This window comes from Stenella coeruleoalba, assembly GCF_951394435.1.
Source record: "Stenella coeruleoalba genome assembly, chromosome: 13".
Taxonomy (NCBI): domain Eukaryota; kingdom Metazoa; phylum Chordata; class Mammalia; order Artiodactyla; family Delphinidae; genus Stenella; species Stenella coeruleoalba.
Genome location: NC_137159.1, coordinates 12,603,591 through 12,625,047, shown reverse-complemented (window position 1 = coordinate 12,625,047; position 21,457 = coordinate 12,603,591). Strand labels below are relative to the sequence as shown.

The following is a 21,457-nucleotide window of genomic DNA, read 5'->3' as shown; positions in this document are numbered from 1 at the left end:
TTGGGGCTGCCCTAACCAATTACCACAAACTTGGTGGCTTCAAACAACAGAAATTTATTCTCGCGCAGTTCAGGAGATTCGAAGGCTCCCGAGCTCCCTCCGAAGGCTCTGTGGAAGAACCTGCCTCCTCGCTTCTGATGGTGCCCCAATCACTGGCACACCTTGCCTGTGGCATTCTCCTCAGCCTCCATCTTCTCATGGCCTCCTTCTCTGGGTTTCTTTCTTCTTACAAGGACAGAAGTCCTGCTGGATTTAGGGTTCACCCTCATACAGCATGACCTCTTAACTAATTGCATCTACAAAGACCCTACCTCCAAACAAGGTGTGAATGAAAAATATTGCCTGCCATTTCAGTAACCAGAGGATGTGGTAACCACCAAGCCATCACATTACAGCTTCCCCCAACGGTGAGGTCTGAGGGAACTCAGGATGGAAACAGAATGCCCATAGCTGCAGCCACCCACCACAGTGCATCCTGAGGAAACCCTGGATGAGAAAACACAGGATACTGGCCCCAGACAGCTGAGGTGCCTATCAAAGGAAAGATTCCAGTGAGCCCAGAATCTTGCATCTTCCCCTATATAGAAAAGCGCGGAATTCCTTAACTTGAGATGTCTGATTGCCTTAAATTAACAATCATCTTTGATGTTCCGAATACCTGGTCTTTGTTGCAAAAACTCCTATATATCCTGGCTTCCCGCTTGCCTCTTTGGAGCAGTCCCTTGAAGTTATCTGAGAGGCTGTCTTCCAGGCTTGAAGCCCTCAGAATGCCTAGCAAATAAAACATAACTCTCAACTTAAGGTTGTACATCTTTTTTCAGTTGACAAAGATCACAGTCTGAGGTTCCCAGAAGGACATGAATTGGGGGGAACAGTATTCCACCAGCCCAGGAGACCCCTTGGAGGCTGGATCCCACCTCTTGGAATCTCAGAAGACTGTGACCAATCCAGGTCAAAGCACAGGACTGTTACCTGTACGTTACCACAAAGCATGAAGGATTCCCACTGCTCCCCTGCCCCTGCCCCTGACCCCTTAGGGGTTTATTTTAGGGGTTTACCTTTCTGCAAGGTTTCACATCAGTAGTGCCACCCAGCAGAAAAGAAAACTGTGGACTAAGCCCCAAATCTCAGAAGGATTTACCCAACCTGGGAAACAGGTGGAGGAAGAGTGGCCGTGTGCCCAGCCCCTCCACGGTGGAGGCCCTGAGAGCAGAGGTGGGTTCATCACCACGGGTCTCCTCCTACACCTCCTGGCCCTGCCCAAGCTGGCCCGCCCCAGGAGCCCTGGGGGCATGTCGCCCTAGTCACACTGCTGGAAGTAGAAGTCCGTAATGGGGCCGTCCAAGCTGGTATCCTTCGGGAGCTGAGTGACCCGGAGAGGCTGGTCCACTTCGGGCATGGTGCAGAGAAACCAGCCCGGGTAGGCGGCCACCTCGAAGCTAGAGGTGAGCCCCGTGTCCCGCCGGTAGAAGGTGAATCTCTTGGACTCCTCGGCACTGTGGTAGAGCTCCATGATGTTCACTGGCTGCAATCAAAGGGCACGGCAGGTGGTTGAGGGGTAGGGGCCGGCCCCAAGGCACAGGGAGGCGGAGCCATAATTAACAGAACCCTGGAGGGAGAGGAGCCCAGGAAGCCGTGGCATCAGCATCTTTGACTTAGTGAAGCCACGTGGTGAGGCGCCCCCAACAGGACCCACCTCTAGTTTCAGAGTCGGTTCCTGCTCCATCCCACACGACAGGCACTGGCTCCCACCCTGGACGCCCAGGATGACTGGAGAGAGCTTGGCATCCAGATACCGATTGGGGACCACGCTGATCTCCTCACCTAGAGGAAGGAAGCAGATGCAGGGACCTTGGCCGCCCTTCCCTCCCTCTGCCCCATCATGGGCTGTATCAGGCCTCCTGTCCCCAGGCTGGACAGAAGGGGAGCCTCATAACAGCTGTCATGTAGGGAAGGGGGGGTCTCCTGCCAGCTGGTCCAGTGGAAGTCAAGGCAGATAGCACACGGTACCACCTCCCAACCCCACGCCCACTCCAGGGTCAAAAGTTCAAGTCTTCTGCAAGCCCCAAGGGAGACTGACCACCTCTTTTAATGCCCCTCGACCTTCCAGCCTCTTTTCTGTAACCTGTCTTGATAAGTCTCCCATTAGAGTTAGTTGGTATCTTTCCACCCCCTGTGAGATTCCTGAGAACAGAAAAGGGTCTCACTTTTCTCTGTAAAATCCCTCCATCTCACACACACGCACACTCAGCCTCACAGAGGGCTCTGCCTGGCCCCAGTGCCCAGTAAGGCTGTTCTGGGCGAGTAGGTATGTGCCACTCTAGGGAGAAGGTCCTGTCACACTGTGTGGGGCTGTGTGAATGAGCACGAGGTCAGATGGCATCACCTGCTGCTCTAGGCCCCACCACTCTGAGTGACCGAGGACCCTCAGAGCACCGAGAGGACCAGGGGCAAAGGGGCGGAAACCCACTCCCACATGGGAGTGAGGGTGTAGAGAGCCTGCATTAGTGCTCTCCTCAGCACTGGCTCCCAGAAAAAGGGACGTTGGGCCCCAGTCCACCTGTGAGGAAATGACAAAACAGCTATCTTGGAAAATAATCCCACCTTTGCGTAGAGGCTTCCGGTGGGACTGGGGCATGACGCCATGCCGGAAGGTGTGCTATTTTATTTGTCCTTGCTCAGAGCCTGGTTTTCTGACGCCCCGTCTACTGTGTCAGGCCCAGGGTCTGTTGGCTTGTGCCAATGTTTCTAAGCCCTCTTCAGGCCCCCTCCCCTCAGAGTATTTAGAAGCCTAGGGAAGTAGGGTCCTCGTTTGCCACCAACCTTTAATGACCTTCCCTGCTTGCAGCGCTCCGGCTTGAAGCTGGTTATCTTGCAGATAAAGCACCTTCAGTGTCGCATCCTTCATTCTAAAGCATCAGGACAGGATGACACTCAGGGCAGGTGGCGGGTGCTCCAGCTTGCCTGGGCTCTGAGAGTCCCCCAGTCTCAGGCACTGTCACCCTGTCTTCCCACTGAGCCAGAACCTTCTCTCCCAGCCCTGGGGGCTCATGCCTACCACCAGGACAAGGCCACAGCCTCCCATCTGAGTCTGGGGTTTGCCCCTTCATCCTATTCAATCTTTCTTTTTTTTTTTTGTGGTACGCGGGCCTCTCACCGTTGTGGCCTCTCCCGTTGCGGAGCGCAGGCTCCGGACGCGCAGGCTCAGCGGTCATGGCTCACGGGCCCAGCCGCTCTGCAGCATGTGGGATCCTCCCAGACCGGGGCACGAACCCGTGTCCCCTGCATCGGCAGGCGGACTCTCAACCACTGCGCCACCAGGGAAGCCCATCCTATTCAATCTTTTCTACGCTAACCAGACTCTTCCTGGTGTCATGTTGGAAAAGAAACTAAACTGAGTCAGAGTCCTGTGTTCTCATCCCGGCTCTGCCGCCATCACTGCTGAGTCACGACAGACAAGTTATTCACCCTCTCTGGGCCTGAGTCTCCTCATTGCTAAACTAAGAAGATGGGACAGATGCTGCCCAGGCCTCTTCAGGATAAAAATGCGCCTTGACTGACTTCCGCCTTTACTTCTGTTTGGTGCATTTACTTCCGCTTGGCCATATAGTCCCTACACGTGAGGGATTTCTTTACATTTAAAATTCGTTCATTTTGCTTTTCAAATTTAATTCACACCTACAATCTCAGTTGATTTTCTGACATCCTGTGAGGCGAAAGCTGTACTCTAAAGGGGGTTCCTCCAGATGTGTACAAATTGGTTCAATGCTGACTAAACACAATTAAACAAATCTCTACTTCAAAGTGACTAATATGCTGAAGTGTGCTATGGTCCTCTTTTAAGGGGACCTAGCAAGCATATTTCCCACATTTCCTGGACCGAGGAGCATCATTGTATAGAGACACTCGTAGGACTGGGGTTCCACAGAACGCACCTTGGGAAAAGCTATACTAGACTCCGAGTTCAGTGAGAGCAAGATTCTTCTCATTCACTGTTGCAAAAGTCCAGCTCATTGCAGAGCCCCTGGCTCAGCACATGACAAAGGACAGACAGGCTGACTGATGGAAGAGTTTTGCTGCTGCTGTCTTGTCCCAGAGGGCAGCAAGGAGGTAGTGGTTGGATTGACATCTCTTCACGGCAGTGGGTGGTAACAGCAGGGCTCCAAGCCGGGCCTCCTAACTCCCTAGGAGGGATGAGGCCACAAGCCCCTCTCATCAGCGAAGCCCCAGGAGAGGGCCTGCTCCCGTCTGAAGAGGCTGGAAGAACTCCTCTAAGGGCAGGGAGTTGCTGTTCACACCTTCCCAGCTGCCCATCCCACCTGTGGGACAATCACAGCGCCCTCCCCGGAAAGGCTGGACGACAGATCTACCCAGAATTCACTCCCCCCCCAGAGCACATGGCCCAAGCAGAGGCTCAGATACTCACCGGAAGCACAGCGCCCCACTCAGGACCATCTTGATCTTCTGTGTGTTGACACTCCTATTTTGAGATAACAGAAAATCTTAGGTGGAGATAGAGGCTGAGCTGGCAGGGGCCCCAGTAAGCAGCCCCCTGAGCCCCCCGGCATACGAACAGCCCCAAGGATCAGGGGATTCTAGGTCTGGGGTTAGGAGAGGTGAAGCCCAGCTCCCCAGAGGACACCTCAGACTGCTCCTTTCTCTTGGCAGGACCCGAGGTGTCTGCCCGCTCCTCCGAGGTTGCCTCAGCCCTTTGAGTGACGCCCTAGGGTGGGGCCCCTGAAACTGCCTCAGCCTCCGGAGAAGGGGGGTTTCCAGAGTGATTTCACACCACCTGACGCTTCCAGAAACACCTGATGCTCATTATCTCTCTCAGGGACGGAAGCTGCTGGAGACAGTCTTCTTCTAGCAATTCTGAAGAGACAGTCTTCTTCTAGCAATTCTGAAGAACTTCCAGGGGCTTTGCAGCCCTTAGTGAGCACTCAGCTCCTGGACATGTGGCCCTTCCAGACCCAGGGGTATCATGCAGAGAACAGCTCAAGGAAAGCAGATTTTAGAACAACCCCCTTTCCTCCTTCCTCCCTCCCCTCCTTCCTTCTCTCCCTCTTTTGTTCCCTCCCTCCTTCCTTTCCCTCTTTCCTTTCTTCTTTTCTCCCTCCCTCTCTTCCTTCCTTCCTTCTTTCCTTCCTTCCTTTCTGCCTTTGCCGGGACTACGGGAAATGCTGGAGGTGGAGCTCTCCTGCTTAGGGGATGTTAAGTCTACGTATTCATTGTAGATTAACGTGAAAATCCGTATTGACAAAACAAAACAAAACACATGGATACTAATCTCCAGTGTGTGCGTCATCAGCAAACCAAGGACAACAGTTTTTCCCCTGCACATACACGCCTGTAACCATCACAGCTTTACACACGACTGCATCCCAGAACCTACACTCATTCCAGCACGCTTTTTTCATGTAGCAAGATAGCAGAATCTCTTTCCATACCCAGTATAATGATATCAGAATATTGAATAGCCATATAGTATTTCATTCTACAAATGCAACATCATTTATTTATACCGATCTGTTATTATTAGTCCTTGTTATTATTATTATGTGTCATTGAAAAGCATGTTGTGACAAACTTCTTTGCTCAAGTGTCTGATTATATCCCTTGGAAATAAAACCTAGCTTGGGCCATCTATGATTGATCTTTCTTCAGTACCTAACTGGTAAAATAACATGTGACTGTGTAACGATGCATGTGGTTTTAATCCATCCATACACTCTCTGTGATGGATCTAAATGAAAGGTAAGGGTCAGTGCATAATGACAAATTAATTTTGTCTTGAGCACCACGGATAACCATTTATTGCTAAGGCATACCTTTTTTTTTTTTCACCGCCGTGGCCGCTCCCGTTGCGGAGCACAGGCTCCGGACGCGCAGGCTCAGTGGCCATGGCTCACGGGCCCAGCCACTCCACGGCATGTGGGATCTTCCCGGACCGGGGCACGAACCCGCGTCCCCTGCATCGGCAGGCGGACTCTCAACCACTGCGCCACCAGGGAAGCCCTAAGGCATACCTTTTAAAGAAACTGTATTCAGGCTCATGGGCTAAAATGTCCTTAAAGTGTTCAAAAATAAATAAAATATCAAGTTGTTCAAAGGATAGAAAAATAACTCAACACTCATAATGCCACTAATGTGATAAACACCTTTCAGAAAATGTAGAGGCTTATGCAAAATTGTTGAATTGGCCATAAATTGACCAAACAAAAATAACACTATTTGTGCAAATACTTGCAAAAAAGAACAAAAGAAAAAAGAAACTCCAGAAGGAGTTGGCCATTAGGCAAAGTGGCTTTAAGCAAACAGGCTTTCATTTACAAAGTGATAATAGAGAAGATTTTGTTTCCCCTAAAAAGGTAAAATGTCATCTGCCCTGGTTGCCCTCTCTGATTTCCTAACCCCAGTGAATTGCACCCCAGGACACTGCCGTGGAGCTTCATCAAGCGCTTTCCTCATTCTGCTAATAAAGAATGAAGCCAGTACGTGGCTGCCCACCCCCGGGATGCCGAGGATTCAGGGGGATGTCTCCGCCAGCTCGGTCTACTCCACCATGTGCATAACAGGGGATGGATACAGAGCGGATGGACGGGACAACAAATGGATGAGCCAGGAAGGTGAAAGTACGAAAAATAAAACAAACCCCTGTTAAGAAAATTTCTCCAAACTTGAAAATAAAACACAATGATGACATCATGTGCTCTCAGTGTCATACTGGAGCATCCTCAAACAGTCCCACCAACAATTTCTCAGTTCCCTGGGGAACATCTGTCTTTGTTTGACTTACTAACTACCATGGATTAGCTATCAAACTGTGAAGTTAGATGTGAACTAAGAGAAGATTGATAAATTTCAAATGATTCCTGCTTAATAGAAAAGATAACCCCAAAGGGTACAGTTGGATTGCCTTGCAATTCATTAAGCAGTTTTTTTTTTTTATCTAAGCCAATCTACTCCACAATTTCTTTCCTGACTGATCATATAAGCCTCTGTTCCTTAACTTATCTTTTGAATTAACTTTATCATCCTGCCAGTTCCTTCATTTATTAATAAAGATAAATCTTTTGTGTGTGTGTGTGTGTGTGTGTTACGCGGGCCTCTCACTGTTGTGGCCTTTCCCGTTGCGGAGCACAGGCTCCGGACGCGCAGGCTCAGCGGCCACGGCTCACGGGCCCAGCCACTCCGCGGCATGTGGGATCTTCCCGGACCGGGGCACGAACCCGTGTCCCCTGCATCGGCAGGTGGACTCTCAACCACCGCGCCACCAGGGAAGCCCAAAGATAAATCTTTGACACATGCTCGCTATGTGTTTGTATGAGAGTCGTGTTTTGGGTTTTTTGAAAATTAAACTGGCGTTAGCTAAAACAACGTTATTTTGCCCCAGACTCACACACCATGTGTGGTGGCTTTAAATTATGTTCACAGATTCTTTGATACTCCACCCTTTAAGAGGTGGAGCTTCATCCTCCTTCCTTTGAGCGTGGCTGGACTTAGTGACTTGTTTCTAAATAATATACTATATGGTGGAAGTGGTAGCATGCCACTTCTGAGGCTAGATGGTAGAAGGCATTGCAGCTTCCCCCTGGACCTTTCTTGAACCACTCACCTGGGAGAAGCCAGCTACCGTGTCCCAAGCAGCCTGCAGAGAGGCCCACGTGGTGAGGAGCTCAGACCTCTAGCCAACAGCTCACTCGCAAACCTACCAGCCCCATTAGAGCCATCAGATGATGCAACCCTGTCTGACATCATGACGGCAAGTTCATGAGAAACCCTGAGTCAGACCACCCAGCTAATGCCACTTTTCAGATTCCTGATTCTGAGAATCTATATGAAATAATAAATGTTTGTTGTTTTAAGCTGCTAAGTTTGGGGATCATTTCTTACACAGCAGTAGGTAACTGATACATCTTGTCATCGCGACTGGCAGTTTCTGTTTCTGTTGTTCCTGTTGTTTTTTCATTCTCCAGTCTTCAGTGAGTATCCTCCCTTCTTAGGAAACAGCTCAATACTTCACAGATTTTATATGACCATGGAGGTGCCCAGACGCTGTCCCATCCTGCAGAGGGGTAATGTTACCCCAGGTGACTTCCCACCACCCTTGAGCAGCAGTGCCCTGGAGGTAGGTATGGCTCCTGCCCTTGACAGAGAGATGAGGATTCAAACAACACGTGTACACACCTGTATCAGTATGTAAGCACACATTCACAAAAAGTTTATTATAGTAAAATGGTAGTTTTTTATTAAGAAGATAAATTTAACAATAATTAAAATAAACAGTATTCATTTGGTCTTCATTATGTCCCCAGAACAATGTTTAATGATTGACCTGAATTTTCTCATTCTGTGCTCAGAACTGCCCTGTGTGGTAAATACCATTATTATGTCTCATTCATGGATGTGGAAACCAAGCATAGAAAGATTAACTGTTTCCTGATATTGGACCTGCAATTTGTATTAGAGTCAGAACCAAACCCAGGAAACCCGAGTCCAAAGCTATTGACCCCAAGACACAACGCACGAGTGAGAGTGATGGTTTCACAATCTGAGTCCAATCCCATCAGCCCCCTGTTCCCCATGTCTCTGGGAGTAAAAGGCAAGTCTTCACCGTACTTCCAGATCAGGCTCTCACTAACTGCTGATCTCATCCTTTCACCACCTCAAGCCACATGAAACTCTTGCTCTTTCTTGAACAAGTGAGGCATGCTCTTGCCTCGGGGCCTTTGCACTGGCTGTTCTCTCAGCCTGGAAAGCCCTTCTCCAAGATATCAGCATGGCTCACTCCCTTACTCCTTAAAGGCTTTGCTGAATTGTCACCTTCTCAATGAGACCTACATTCATCATCCTATGCTGCTCTCTCCTGTTCCCACATTCCCCTTTCCACGCTCCATTTCTTTGCAAAGCACTCACCATTCGTAAGCACACTGAATAATTCAGGTGTGTATTATGTGTATTATTTATCAGCTCCCCTGCCAATCCTGCTGGAAGATAAGCTCATTCAAATGCAGGTGTTTTCTGTTTGTTCATTGGCATATTCTAGGCACTTAAGGTGGTGCCTAGTATACAGTAAGCCTTCAATTAATAATGCTGCGATGACATCGAATGGATTACAGGCTGTGTCATGTAGAAAAGGCCAGAGACTTGTCTAACATTTTGTTCACAATTACGATTTTATTTCTCAGAGTTTTGATGTTTCTGGCCCCTCATTCTCTTGATGTAGCAGTTAAGACCACAGGTGGACAAACTTTGGCCCGTGGGCTAAGATGGGCCCACTGTTTGTTTTACTGGAACACAGCCTTACCCATTTGTGAACACAGCCTTACCCATTTGTGAACACAGCCTATGAATGCTTCTGTACTACAATGACAACAATGAATATTTGTGACAGAAACCGCAGCGTTTGCAAAACCTAAGATATTTAGTACCTGGCCCTCTAGAGAAAAATTTGCTGAACTCTGGTCAAGACTGTCTGGATTCAAGTCCTAAATCTATCACTTGGGGCTTCCCTGGTGGCGCAGTGGTTAAGAATCCACCTGCCAATGCAGGGGACACGGGTTCGAGCTCTGGTCCAGGAAGATCCCACATGCCGTGGAGCAATTAAGCCCGTGCACCACAACTACTGAGCCTGTGCTCTGGAGCCCATGAGCCACAACTACTGAGCCCGAGTGCCACAACTACTGAAGCCCATGCACCTAGAGCCCATACTCCACAACAAGAGAAGCCACCACAATGAGAAGCCTGCGCACCGCAATGAAGAGTAGCCCCCGCTCACCGCAACTAGAGAAATCCCACGTGCAGCAACAAAGACCCAACGCAGCCAAAGATAAATAAATAAAATTTTTAAAGAAGAATTTTTTAAAAATCTGTCACTTATTAGCATGTGTCTTTGGTCAAGTTATTTAACCTTTCTGTGTTTGGAGTCCCCATCTGTGAAATGGGGATAAAAATAGTACTTACTCATTACTCAGCCATAAAAAGGAATGAAATTGGGTCATTTGTAGAGACGTGGATGGACCTAGAGACTGTCATACAGAGTGAAGTAAGTCAGAAAGAGAAAAACAAATACCGTATATTAACGCATATATGTGGAATCCAGAAAAATGGTACAGATGAACCTGTTTGCAAGGCAGAAATAGACACAGATGTAGAGAACCAACATAAGCACACCAAGGGGGGAAGGGGGAGGTGGGATGAACTGAGAGATTGGGATTGACATATATACACCAATACGTATAAAAGAGATAACTAATGAGAACCTGCTATATAGAACAGGGAACTCTACTCAATGCTCTGTGGTGACCTAAATGGGAAGGAAATGCAAAAACAGAGGGGATATATGTATACATAGAGCTGATTCACTTCGCTGTACAGCAGAAACTAACACCACATTGTAAAATAATTTTACCCCAACAACAACAAAAAATAGCACTTACTCAGGAGTGGTTGTTAAGATTAAATGAGTTAATGTACGTGAAGTGTTTAGAACAGTGCTGGGCACATAGTAGGTGCTCAAATGTCAGCTATACCATCGTCAGCATCATCATCAGCTACATGGCCTTGGGAAATTCGCTTCATCTCTCTGATGTAATGATTCATCTCACCTCCTTTTGGTTTCTCTATAAAGATGAGAGTAGGGCTTCCCTGGTGGCGCAGTGGTTGAGGGTCCGCCTGCCGATGCGAGGGACGCGGGTTCGTGCCCCGGTCCGGGAGGATCTCACATGCCGTGGAGCGGCTGGGCCCGTGAGCCATGGCCGCTGAGCCTGCGCGTCCGGAGCCTGTGCTCCGCAACGGGAGAGGCCACAGCAGTGAGAGGCCCGCGTACCGCAAAAAAAAAAAAAAAAAGGGCGCTTAGCACAGACGTCTGCTTCCTGCCCTCTCTGTGTTTCCCGGTCTCCTGCACTCGTCCCCAGGTACTTAAAGAGGAACCTGGGAACATAGCAGAGGACAAGTTCACATTCACCTAAATCTGGGGCTGACTCAAGACCAAACACTTCCTTGCATGTGCTAACATGCTTACCTGGGCCAGTGAAGGAGAAGTCCCCGCCTCAGCCTGGCAGAGAGGCCGCAGCACATGCTGTAAGATTTCCAAGAAGGTTAACATTCGCTGCACAGTCACTCGCTGTGACAGTCATTCGCTGCACCATCTCAAAAGCAGGACAGGCATCGTGCCAGGGGTCCTGTGAGAAGAGTTCTATTCTTATTCACCTTTGACTGATACGCCAAAATCAGGCTTAGAGAGTTTGGGTCACAAGGTCACAAACTAGTAAGAGGTGGACCCAGTATTGGTACTCAGGCAGTTCGATTCCAGACTAACTCACCCCATCCCCTACTGTGAACAAATAAACCATGGAATTCGTACGGATTCAGGCAATAGAGGAAAGGAGGGCAGAGCAGGAGGCTAGGGGACCTCCCTGCCAGGGGTCTGTTTGCAGGAAGGACCAAGTCTCGAGAAGAGCAGCAACTTTGAGAAAGATAATGGGAACCACCAGTTGGTCCAGAGACAAACGGCTCCAGTACAGACAATACAGTGGCAGACATCAGGATGGCGGGGATTCCTCATTCCTTGGGGTGACTTCTGGGGGCTCAGAACGTCCATGAAGGCCCCACCTGGCACAGGAGAGACGGTGGTGATGGACAGACACGGCCTCCAGGGAGCCCTGAGCAGAAAGGGACATGGCCCTGGACTCCCAACCCAGCTCCAGACACACCCTGCAGTCACCGTGGGAGCGACAGAGGGCAAGGTGCCTCTGGGCTCTTAGCATGTCTGAAAAACACTGGGCTCCCCGTGAAATCACAGGGAGGTTTGAGGTGCGGGCGCTGCAGCCGGGTGCTGAGCCAGAAACGTGTGGCTTTGTTTCCCCCTCTTAGTCCCGTGCAATCTTCCAGGGTGGGAGGGCTGGGCATGGGCCAGTTCTGCAAGCTGGGATCTGGGAGCCTGTGCGTGATGCACGAGGCAGGGGGAGGCCCTGTGCGTGTCGTACCCACAGGCAGTTTCTCCTGTCTGAGTCACCAAGGGCGGGGCCAGAGCCGCTGGCAACCTCTTTATCCCAGATGCAGGTGAGACCCTCCGGAGCAGGTCCAGGTGCTTCCCTCGTCTGTACCTCAGAGGTTTCCAGAGCCTGAGGATTCCCCTCCCACGGGCTGTGTGGTTTGGTCACTGCCAGACTTCTGTCTGCGGAATAGCTAGGATTTGAACCAGATTCTGGACCTAGCGTGAAATTGGAATTAAACCAAAAACGTGGAAGGGAAAAACCAGCAGTTCAGGAAGAGCGCTGCTCTGGCTCCGTTCTCCCTGCTCCCTGGGCCCGCCCCTCCTCCTGCCTGTCAGCGCCTAGGCTCTGTGTGCATGACTGTGACCTCACCAGAGAGGGCGCTCTTGGCAAGGCTGGATCAGGCAGGCCACGCTTGGATGCGTCGCTTTCAAACATCCTGCGACCAATCCGTGTAGTCTTTGCTCCTTTCCACCAAGGACTTGAAGCAGTGAGCGCCCACAGCAGAACTAGGTGGGCTAAGGGGAGCTGCATCGGGGCTCCCCTGGGAGGAGGCCCTAAGACTTCCTTGGCTCTGTCAGTGACACTTGGCACAGAGAGGGCAAAATTATCCCCTTTCTGAGCTCCTCAAGAACAGGGACTATTTCTTATATATAAGTATGTGTATGTGTATATATATATGTATATATATATATATATTTGCTGTTTTTGGTAACAATTATTGCATAGGTTTTTGCACATTGTCTTTTCTAATTTTTAAAAATTATTATTGTATTTAATTGTGGTAAAATACAAATAACGTGAAGTTTCCCATCCTAACCATTTTTAAGTGTACAGTTCAGCGGCGTTAAGCACATTCACATTGTTGTGCAAACATCACCATCCGTCTCCAGAAATTTTCATCTTGCAAAACTGAACCTGTGTATCCATTAAACAATAACTCCCCATTTCTCCCTACCCTCAGCCCCTGGCACCCACCATTCCACGTCTGCCTCTGAATCGGACTCCTCTAAGTACCTTGTGTAAGTGGAATCATACAGTATTTGTCCTTTTGTGACTGGTTCATTTCACTTAACACAATGTCCTCATCCGTGTGTAGCACGTCTGAGAATTTCCTCCCTTTTTAAGACTGAATAACATTCCATTGTATGGCTACACCACACCTTATTTATCCATTTGTCTATTCATGAACACTTGGGTTGCCTCCATTTTTTTGGCTACTGTGAGTAATGCTGCTATAAACATGGGTGTTCAAATATCTATTCAGGTCTCTGCTTTTAATTTGGGGGGGTATATTCCCCAAAGTGTATTCTTGGTTCGTGCAGTAATTCTATTTTTAATTTTTTTAGGAACCGCCATACCGTTTTCCACAATGGCTGCATTTTACAATCCCACCAAAAGGGCACAAGGATTCCAATTTCTCCACATCCTCACCAACACTTGTTATTTTCTGTTGTATTGTCGTTGTTGTTGTTTTTAATAGCCATCCTGACAAGTGTGAGATGGTACCTTGTGATTTTGACTTGCATTTCCCTAATGACTAGTGATGTTGAGCATTTTTTTCAAGTTCTTATTGGCCACTTGTATATCTTCTTTGGAGAAATACAAAGGACAATTCAATCTTTTGCCCACTTTTGAATCAGATGGTTCTTCTTTTTGTAATTGAGTTGTAGGAGTTCTTTGTATAATCTGGATATTAATCACATCAGATATATGATTCCCAGTCAGTGGGTTTCCTTTTCATTCTTTTAGTCAAGCACCTTTGATAGTGTTCTTTGATGTACATAAGGTTTGTGTGTTTTTCTATGTAGTCCCATTTATCTATTTTTTCTTTTATTGTCTTTTGGTCTCATATCCAAGAAATCATCGTCAAATCCAACATCATGAAGTTTTTCCCTGTGTCTTCTAAGAATTTTATAGTTCAGATCTTACATTCTAGTCTTTGATCCATCTTAAGTTAATTTTTGTATATGGTATAAGGAATATTAAGGCCAATTTAGACCAGGGGTCAGAAAACTATGCCCCATGGACCAAATCTGGCCCACTAGTTATTTTTTATACAGTTTATGAGCTAAGAACATTTTTTTACATTTTTAAATGAGTGAAATAAATTTTTAAAAGAATATTTCAGGGCTTCCCTGGTGGCACAGTGGTTGAGAGTCCGCCTGCCGATGCAGGGGACACGGGTTCGTGCCCTGGTCCGGGAGGATCCCACGTGCCGCGGAGCGGCTGGACCCGTGGGCCAGGGCCGCTGGGCCTGCGCGTCCGGAGCCTGTGCTCCGCGACGGGAGAGGCCACAGCAGTGAGAGGCCCGCCTACCGAAAAAAAAAAAAAAAAGAATATTTCATAGCAGTAAAATTTATATGCATTTCAAATTTCAGTGTCCGTAAATAAGGTTTATTGGAACACAGCTTTTCTTATTGACTTATGCATTGTCTATACCTATTTTGTGTTGCTACTTCAACAGAGTTGAATAGCTGTCACAGAGACTGTAGGGCTGAAAAGCCTAAAGTATTTATTATTTGGCCCTTTACAGAAGAAGTTTGCCAACCCCTAGATCACCAGTCAAATGTTCCCTCTCCGTGCCTCCTTAGTTAGGGTACACATTGTCCACTTTTTACGTATCGGGGAACCTAGGCCTGCTTCCCCCCACCAGGTTGATGACAGGCAAAGGGCAAGAAATGATCTTAGTATTTTTGGATCTCTCCATACCTGAGCACCACCCCCTATATTAAGACTATAGCATGCTATAAACATCTATTTGAATTATCACCTACCTGCGTTCCAACTTTGATCTGGTGTTTCCGATAACAGTTTCATCTGCATGTGAATTATCTCTCCAGATACACAGTGAAATCTTGAGAAGACTAATTCATCGTGCACAATGAGAGGCTGAATCATACCGCATTATACAGTGGCTAATCTGAGACTCCTGCTATAAATGTATATGTGGCTTCCGTAGTATTAAAATGTGCTGAGTTCTGCTTCCAGCAGGATGGGATAACAAGAACCAAATTTAACTTCCCACTTGACTCCACTGGAAAAGAAAAGAAAATAGATAAAATCTACGAAGCAGTGGTTTTAAAACACTGAACATCGGCCAGTGAAGGACAGTGACCCCTGAGAGACAGGAAACAAATAAGGTGACTCAATAATTACCCCAGCTTTGGAGGAGAAACCCAGGCAGGGCCCCGCATCCTTTGTGAGTAGAAGAGATGGAACTTTTCAGTTCATGGAGATAAAGGTAGTTAGAGATCATAAAATAGAGTATGAGAGGGAAGGGCTGCATAGAAAGAGAATCCAGAGAATCTATAGGAGGTCCCCATTGCATAATCACCAGAGTGCTAATCAGTGCCTGTAGGGGAGGAACCTACCCAAGGCTAGAGATTAAAACATTCTAAAAGATTAGTGGGAACAATACCTGTTCCCACCGTCCAGACTAGAAACCTCATAATTCGCAAGGCATTGGGGTACAGTATTCAGAAGGGCCTTGCTTAAGAGGTGGAAAACAATGAGACCTGGACTAAGTACCGCTGTGGCCCCGCCTATCAAATCCGAGCTCAAGACCCAGAATGATCAAACTCTTTGCCAGGAGCGTAATCGCATCTCAGAACAAAGCTGGAGGATATTTTTAGGAATACAAAAGTATCCCACACCGTTGGGAAAATGGCTGATTTTAGTACTGGGGCAGGAAAATGAGCCTGGATCACCCTGTAGTGCCAGAAAGCAATAAAATACTTATTAAAACAAATCCACAATGATGGGGTATATCAAAGAGACACAAGAGCTAACTGAAAGAGTATCCAGTGGCCAAAGACGGAACAATTTGAGCAACAAAATTAATGAAGTAGCAATGGATTATAATGAAAAGTATAAAATAAATATTCATGAAACCAGACTGATATAAATAAATGATGAAATAAATAAATGGCGAAGAACAAACAAATCCCCCACTCAGATGAACTCCAAATAATTTATGTTGGTACTGTGGCCCCAAAGAGTTGAAGCATATTCCACATGTCTTAAGTGTGGACTGCATTAGTGACTTCCTTCCATTCATCACAGTATGGAAAGGAGGAAAAAAGAGTAACTTTACAGTGGAGAAACCTAGTAAACACTACCTACCCCAGGTGATAGATTAATGTCGAGTGTTAATATAACTTAATTTATTAAACTAATCATTTCATTTATTTAAGCCGAAACCCTGCTAAAGCAAGAAAATAAGAGGATAAAATCTCAGATTTGAAAAGTAAAGTCTATTATTTAATTAATTTCATTTAAAGTATTTAATACAGCATAGTTTTTAATCCTCACCAATACGTGAGTATACTTGCAATGCTTCAATTATACAATTGTAACCTTCTAAAGCTTTTCATTTAAAATTGAAAATACTGGTTTAAGTTATGATAGACCTGCAATCAGTGTAATCCTTATAAAGCAGGATGTCATTTAAATGTGTTCAAATTTGGTTTTATAGCTGTAATATTTTAGGCATGTTAACTTTTGCCTGTCTCTAATAAAAAAAGGTAAAATTTAAACAATGATGATATTTTCTCTAAGTAAATAATGCAATTGGCTGAGTGGAGAGATTATGGGAGGATGAGTCACGTGGTAATTGACAATACAGAAATATACACATACTAAAATGAAAGCCTTTCCATTTCCAACCATCTATTCTTCTTGGGTAATCACTGTTAGCTGTTTGCTTATGTATCTTTCTAGACATATGTCTTTCATAATTAAACATGCACATGTAGATTTAACCAATGATAATATGCTATAATTTCTGTTCTGAAATGTGCATATTTTCTTCACTTCTTATGATAGCAGTCACCTTTAGCATATGTCCCAAGTTTGAATTCCAACTAACATGCTTAATAGATGTGGGACTTATGTTAAGTTCCTTTGCCTCTCATTTGTAAATGGGGTAAAACTGCTGAGAAAGAAGAATCATTCTGGGATGTGTTAGTCAAGAAAACTTTCACCCTGTTGGTGGAGTGACTAGTCATCCTGGTTTTTGCCTATTGTCCCAAAATAATTATTCATAGTAATCTTATTCATCCTCAGAAGTACCCTGGTTTGCATGTTAAGTGTTACGACCATATTTATAGTGTTGCTGAGAGGATTAAATGAGATAGTGTCTGGTGTGATGTGAGTTCTATATATTTATCCTATGAGTAAATTATAAATATATGTTACGTCAATCTATACATCTACTTTAGTGCTTTCACCTTCATTTACATGTTTTTACTATTAAACAATGCAAGTTAGATGTAGGTAGACATATAGGAAGTGAGGATTACTACAGATCCACATAGATTTTAAATTTAGAACAAACATCTAAAAAACAGGATATGAAACATCTCTGTGGTATAATTGAAATAGATGTCATACAAAGTGAGAGAGTGGCATGGACATATATACACTACCAAACGTAAAATAGATAGCTAGTGGGAAGCAGCCGCATAGCACAGGGAGATCAGCTCGGTGGTTTGTGACCACCTAGAGGGGTGGGATAGGGAGGGTGAGAGGGAGGGAGACGCAAGAGGGAAGAGATATGGGAACATATGTATATGTATAACTGATTCACTTTGTTATAAAGCAGAAACTAACACACCATTGTAAAGCAATTATACTCCAATGAAGATGTTAAAAAAATAGATGTCATAATATTGATTGTACAAGTTTTATCATCTTGTTAAAATATGGCAAAATTTGAACAAAGGCCGCTATTGAAGCTAACACGCAATGATTGCATTTTTCATATTGTATATATATCTAGTGTGAAAAAAGAGGGGATTTTCATTAGTTTGTATCTCTTCATCACAATAAGTTTGGTCTTCCAGAAACTTAATGTGTCCTTATTTAAATGAAAACACGATGGATGGATAATGTCAGTACTCAGGGATTAAAGTACCCACACCCACTTCAGAGCTCCATCACGCTGGCGCTCTGATTGGGGACCGCCAACCTCTGTAACTGGGCGAGCTGCTAGCAAGTTAGACTGCCAAGCTTCAGCAACGCTGGCCGGAGACACAAGATTTCTGGGTCAGGGACAAGGAATAGTCTTTTCAACACGTGGTGATGATACAGTTGCCATCAGAGCAAAAACTCCGGAGCTGAAACCTCTGTGGGAACCAGAGCCAGGGTAGGTAATTGACAAATCGCTGGAGCCTCCTAGGGGACAAGTCGGAGAAGAAAAACTGGAAGGGGCCCATCAAGAGGAGCCCTGACACATTGTGAATTTTACCTCCAGGATGTGGACCAGGTTCTTACAGTAAATATCAGAGAAAAATCCTTCTGTGCTTCCGGCTGTGTCTACGAGAGCAGAGACCCTGATCCACATTGGTGTCTGGGCCCCTGAGCCTAGCTTGTGCTGGGAAGCTGCTGCCCCTGATCCCATGATCACTGCTGTGCCTTTGGCCTGTGGTGACCACAGACAAGGGACTTAGCCTGTACAGGACTCAAAGAGACAGCTGCTTCCCATTGGGCAGTGAGTTGGTGAAACAATGTTCCTCACAACAGAGCTGGGAAGGGGCAGGACTAGAGACAGAGAATAAGAACATTGAAGGACTTTGGCCCTGAACTGGCCTCGGACCCTCAGGGAGCAGACAGGCCTGGAGACATTGATCTCTAAGAGGGGACAATGCGCTTCCCCCTACTGGTACCTTGCTGTCCCGGCACGGGACAGGGAGGGGATGCTGATCCAGAGCCCGAGAGCAGCAAGTTCTAAGCAGATGCACCTGTTCACCTTTTGTGATGCTCACTTCCTGGCCCATCCCAGAGTATCCCTCCAGCCCTTGGGACCCAGGCTCAAAGCAGTTGATGGGTTGGGAAGGCCTCAGGGTCCTTCCCTGGCCTCACAGTCTTTGAGAATGCAACCCCCACGCACTGCTGACGAGTCTACTTTCCATGAGTTGTTGCTCTCCTAGGCTTCATAAGTTGTCCTAAGCCTCATCCTTCCCTTCAGGAATAAAAAGGGGACCTCCAGTGGGAAGACGCTGAGAGAGTGTAAGAGAGTAAAACAGCCCAGTCACTCTTCGGGCTGGGCTTAACAACACAGAGAAAGCCAACTGGGCATTAACAGGAAACATGCTGCAGCTGAAAAGTGGCATAACACCTCCCTTTTCTGAGTGACTTCCACTTTTCTACTCTCGGAGACTTTGTTCTTTAAAACTCTGGACTATCAGAAACTTGGCTGTTTGAGCCACTGTGGAAAACAGTATGGAGGTTTCTCAAAAAACTAAAAATAGGACTGCCATACGACCCAACAGTTCCACTCCTGAGTGCATATCCAAAAAAAACAAAAACACTAATTTGAAAAGATATACGCACCCCAGTGTTCATACCAGCATTATTTACAATAGCCAAGATATGGAAGCAACATAAGTGTCCATAAGAAGATGAACAGAGGACTTCCCTGATGGCGCAGTGGTTAAGAATCTGCCTGCCAATGCAGGGGACATGGGTTTGAGCCCTGGTCCGGGAAGATCCCACATGCCGAGGAGCAACTAAGCCTAGAGCCCACGAGCCACAACTACTGAGCCCATGTGCCACAACTACTGAAGCTCGAGCACCCTAGATCCCACATGCCACAACTACTGAGCCCGTGTGCTGCAACTACCGAAGCCCGCGGGCCTAGAGCCCGTGCTCCACAGCAAGAGGAGCCACCACAATGAGAAGCCCGCGCACCACAACGAAGAGTAGCCCCCGCTCACCACAACAAGACAGAAAGCCTGCACACAGCAACAGAGACCCAACACAGCCAAAAAAACCCAGAAGATGAATGGATAAAGAAGATGTATATATACACAACAGAATACTACTCAACCATAAAAAAAGAATGAAATTTTGCCATTTGCAACTACATCAATGAACTTGGAGGGTATTATGCTAAGTGAAATAAGTCAGACAGAGAAAGACAAATACTGTATATTACTTACATGCAGAACCTAAAAAATATAACAAACTAGTGAATATAATAAAAAAGAAGCAGACTCACAGATATAGAGAACAAACTAGTGGTTACCAGGGGGGAGAGGGAAGGGGGGAGGGGCAATAAATGGATAGGGGAGTAAGAGGTACAAACTGTTGGGTATAAAATAAGCTACAAGGATATATTGTAAAGCGGGGAATATAGCCAATATTTTATAATAACTATAAATGGAGTATAACTTTTGAAAATTGTGAAACACTATAGAGTACACCTGTAACTTATATACTATTGTACACCAACTATACTTCAATTTTTTTTTAAGTCAAAGGACATACAGACCAAAAAAAGAAATTTGGCTGTTTGAATTATATCAGCAAGAATGAAACATCTACTTTTACCTGAAGGATATAAGTCACTTTGACACAGAGGAGCAGCCTTGACTTCCAGCCCGAACACAGAGCTTCAGAGAGTGCTCTGGGCACAGCATTCTAGATCTATCTCAGCTTTGTGCTTTCAAAGGACACAGATGTGGGATGCCTTTCACAGACTGAGGTTGATCCCTTTCCACACAGTCTTTTTGCTGTGGGTCCAGCAAAACACTGCTTCACTTAAATTTTGCCTAAGCATTACCCTTGCCCCAAATCAATAACTGTCTCTCTTCTCTCGTTTGGTGAGATGGCCCACAGCTCCTGGTGGACAGTCTCCCTTATCGCAATGAGTCAATTAACCTGACGTTGTCGGGCTACGGAGTTGTTCCTGGTGGTCTTAGGCTGATGGGGACACTGTGACAATCAGACATGGGTTCTTCACCGTTGGACCATGACAGCAGATCCAAGTACCCATCATGATATTCTAGACGAGTGGCTAATATATGCACTGCTGCCCTGATGGCTGTTTCCAGCCTCCTCCTTCACCGGTGCTGCTGTGTCACGTGTGCTTAGTTGTCACTTCAGACTGAACCCAAATATTAGGTCAACCTGGAGTGGGACACATCCGTTGATACCGATGACCCTGGCAGTGAGGCCAGATTGCATTTTTTGCCGTGTTAATTGTTAGAATTTGAGGGGAGAGGTAATGGCATCCCTCTTTCCCACCTGAGTTATGAACAAATTGAGAATTAAGATAAAGTCCAATTTTTTGCTTACTGATAAGGGTATTACTGATAAAGCTGATTTTGGAGAGTATGGATTCCTTTTGGGGTTTTTTGGTTTTTTCGGGGGGTGGTTTGGGGAAGTTTTTTGTTTCTTATATTAGGCTGCATCAGGTCTTAGTTGCGGCATATGGGATCTTTCATTGTGGCTCTTCCTTGCGGCACGCAGGCTTCTCTAGTTGCAGCGTGCGGACTTCTCTCTAGTTGTGGTGCACAGTCTCAGTAGTTGCAGTGCGGGGGTTCAGTAGTTACAGAGCGTGGGCTTAGTTGCCCCATGGCATGTGGGATCTTAGTTCCCCGAACAGGGATCAAACCCACGTCCCCTGCATTGGAAGGCAGATTCTTAACCACCGGACCACCAAGGAAGTCCCATGG

At 46.5% G+C, this 21,457-nt stretch overlaps 1 protein-coding gene across 1 annotated transcript; it reads right to left on the bottom strand.

Annotated features, from left to right (window-relative positions):
* Positions 1-1,300: 1,300 nt before the first annotated feature.
* On the bottom strand, positions 1,301-4,455 carry IL36RN (interleukin 36 receptor antagonist; the record flags this gene model as incomplete). Its single annotated transcript, XM_079940791.1, has 4 exons — positions 1,301-1,525; positions 1,697-1,824; positions 2,824-2,909; positions 4,427-4,455. The coding sequence occupies 4 exons, from the start codon at positions 4,453-4,455 to the stop codon at positions 1,301-1,303; spliced, it is 468 nt and encodes a 155-aa protein (XP_079796917.1).
* Positions 4,456-21,457: the final 17,002 nt, after the last annotated feature.